Source organism: Cyphomyrmex costatus, unplaced genomic scaffold (assembly GCF_001594065.2).
Source record: "Cyphomyrmex costatus isolate MS0001 unplaced genomic scaffold, Ccosl1.0 scaffold123, whole genome shotgun sequence".
Taxonomy (NCBI): domain Eukaryota; kingdom Metazoa; phylum Arthropoda; class Insecta; order Hymenoptera; family Formicidae; genus Cyphomyrmex; species Cyphomyrmex costatus.
The window spans coordinates 19,032-22,139 of NW_017275207.1; the positions used below are offsets into that span (position 1 = coordinate 19,032).

At 30.4% G+C, this 3,108-nt stretch overlaps 1 protein-coding gene across 1 annotated transcript in view; it reads left to right on the forward strand.

Moving 5' to 3' along the window:
* The window catches only part of Rab35 (RAS oncogene family member Rab35), a 3,886-nt gene extending 778 nt beyond the window's left edge, over positions 1-3,108 (forward strand). Inside the window, exons 2-3 of the mRNA XM_018549301.1 lie at positions 1,446-1,870; positions 2,079-3,108. Of these exons, the coding sequence (XP_018404803.1) occupies positions 1,446-1,870; positions 2,079-2,207 (554 nt within the window). The 3' untranslated portion in view covers positions 2,208-3,108. The remainder of the gene's footprint in view (positions 1-1,445; positions 1,871-2,078) is intronic.

Here is a 3,108-nt window from a genome sequence, read left to right on the forward strand (position 1 = left end):
CCCCCCCCCCCTCCCGTCCCTTTCGTAAATTTCATTCCGGATGAGAGGAAGATGTAAAAAGCACAAAAAAAAGAGCACGGATTGTTGCGCGGAGCGTTGCTGTCGTCCGTCGGTGCAAGCTGATCGCCTGTCATTACACAGTTTTAGCGGCAGTTTATTAAATGATGAGCCTGACAATGGATACATGTCGGCTATCCATTACACCGCCGGCGCGGCTTATTGTTCGATTTCATGATGCGAAAATTGTTCTTCCTGCGCGACAGATTTAGAATAGTAGTAGAAGATAATGCATTGTGTCACGATAATGGGAAACTGAAAATAATTAAGAGACAAAGATATTTATTATCATTTATTTCTCATAATTTTCACTCTTATTAATATGGTGATTGGAAAATTATGCATTTATACTTCATTCTCTTTCTTCCTGTTTTCTTTTTCTCAATTATCGATTGTATCTTTTGTGTGTTTTATTTAAGGTTAAGTCTCCCTTTTTTTATTCTACTTAATGTAGATCGAAGTAATTAACTTGATGTGATACAAAGCATTTTATATTAGAGTAATGTATGGAAACATATGTTTATCAAAGATTTTATCATGAAGATATTCATACTTTTTTACATTTGTCAAATAACTTATTTATAAACACTTTAATATATATATACATATAATGTTCTCTTTTGTCTTTAAAGCATAAGTAAAAGCTTGCTCTTCTATCTAATTTAGCATAGATAAAAGTAATTAACTTGATGCAATATAAAGCCTCTTGTGTATGTATTAGAGTAACATATGCAAACATATGTTGCCTTCAAAGCATGATTTTATCATGAAAATATTCATATCTTTTTTATATTTGTTAAACAACTTATTTATAAATATTTATATATATACCATATATATATATAATATTTTCTCTTTTGTCTTTGAAGCCTAGGTATAAAAATTTGCTCTTTTCTTTTATTTAATTTAATATTGATAGAAATAATTAATTCTATATGATAGAAATCATCTTGTATTGGAGTCATATGGGTACATATATTTCTTAAAATATAATTTTATCCTAAAGATATTGATATCTTTATATGTTTCAAGTAATTTATAAATACCTTAATATAATTATATGTATGTATGTATGTATATACACCCATCCATCCTTCACACACACACACACACATATAATATTAAAAGAGAAAATATTTTATATAAAAAATATTTCCTCTTTTGTTTTTAAAGCATAGATAAAAGCTTGCTTTTTTAATTTAGTGTAGATAGAGGTAATTAATTCTGTGTAATATAAGCATTTTATATTAGAGTTATGTAGAGATATATGTTCGTCAAAGTGTAATTTTTTTTATCGTGAAGATATTTGTACTTTTTAAATAATTTTTAAATATTTGTATACATCTTAATATATACATATGAAATATATTTTTTCTTTTGTCTTTAAGGCGTAGGTAAAAGCTCGCTGCTTCTAAGATTCGCTGACAATACCTTCAATGGCAGTTATATAACTACAATAGGAGTGGACTTTAAGATACAAACTGTGGAAGTAGATGGTGAGCGAGTAAAGCTGCAAATTTGGGATACCGCTGGACAAGAACGTTTCCGGACAATAACTTCAACTTACTATAGAGGAACACACGGCGTTATAGTTGTGTATGATGTGACCAGCGGTGATACCTTTGCGAACGTTAAACGGTGGTTACATGAAATTGAACAGAATTGTGATGTAGTTAACAGGGTACTGGTAGGAAATAAAAATGACGCACCTAATCAAAAGGTGGTGTTAACAGAAGATGCACAAAGATTTGCTAATCAAATGGGAATCCAGTTGTTTGAAACTTCCGCTAAGGACAATATCAATGTTGAAGAGGTATTTATTGCATCACATTGGCTTTTTTTTTTATTAATTTATAAAGCTATAAAATAAAACTAGAAACTTTCAGCTTTTATTTCACAATTTTCTTTTCTTATATTGATAAAGATAATTTTATTGAATTTTATTCAACTTCAAAAATATTTTAAAGTTAATTAAAAATTAATATATTATACTTTACTGTAGTTTAATAAATTACTTGCAGATGTTTATGGCGATAACGCGGCAAGTATTGCGGACCAAAAAAGAGCGCAAGGAACGGCAAGCCATACAGACTAATGAGACAGTCAACTTAAGAAAAAGCACAAAACAGCATAGGAAAAAATGTTGTTAGCGAGCGTTGTATAAGCACGCTACTCTCTATAAACGAAATATTCTTTGATACAATAATTAGGACAGAATAAAACAGAGAGCATGTGTTAAGTATTACGAGCGGACATGAGACGCTGGAAACCCTGATATTTTCTAACACTGAGTTTTGTATTCCAATTACGATACCTAAGATTGTATCCTAACTAAAGTATACTTTTTTGACGTTAGTATTTAACATAGTAGAATCGAAATATCGAACGAGCGCGTAGGGCTTATTTAGTGAAAATGATCGTCTGTGCGGCATTCTTTTTTAACACGTTAAATATTTTCGCGTGCTGCGTTGAAGAACAAAGGCCTATTCATTTGTAATACTTACGAAGGGGTAACTCTCACTCACGCGTATATTAAAAATCATCATTTTATACACACATTTTATACACAAACGCGTTTCACATCATAATCATTAAATGAAACATCGTAAGTGACGAACATTATTACGAGCATCTTCCGCTTATTTTTGTTTTTATCGTATAATTTTGGTCGTAGTAAAATTTTGCTACATTTAACAATGAGTTACCATATGCTAAATAAGTCGTATTTAGAGCGAGTAGGATTAAAGTTTCTTGAACAAACGAGCGACGAATATTGTTAGCTGGTCCAAATAATTCTTAGGACATTTTAGTAAAATTAAGGTTCCTGCAATTTAATGACGCTTTCATAATACGTTCTAAAAGATTCAGTTTAATCGAATACATGGAATGTATTAGGGATATGCAACGGCATGTAAAAAAAATTATGTAAAAAAAAAGACTGCTATACGAAAACTGCAAAAAATTGCTTGGTCGTGTGAAATTTAATATACTCCTGTTGTATTCGAAAGTTATACCACTGTCCGAAGACTAATCGATGATTTATTTCCAATA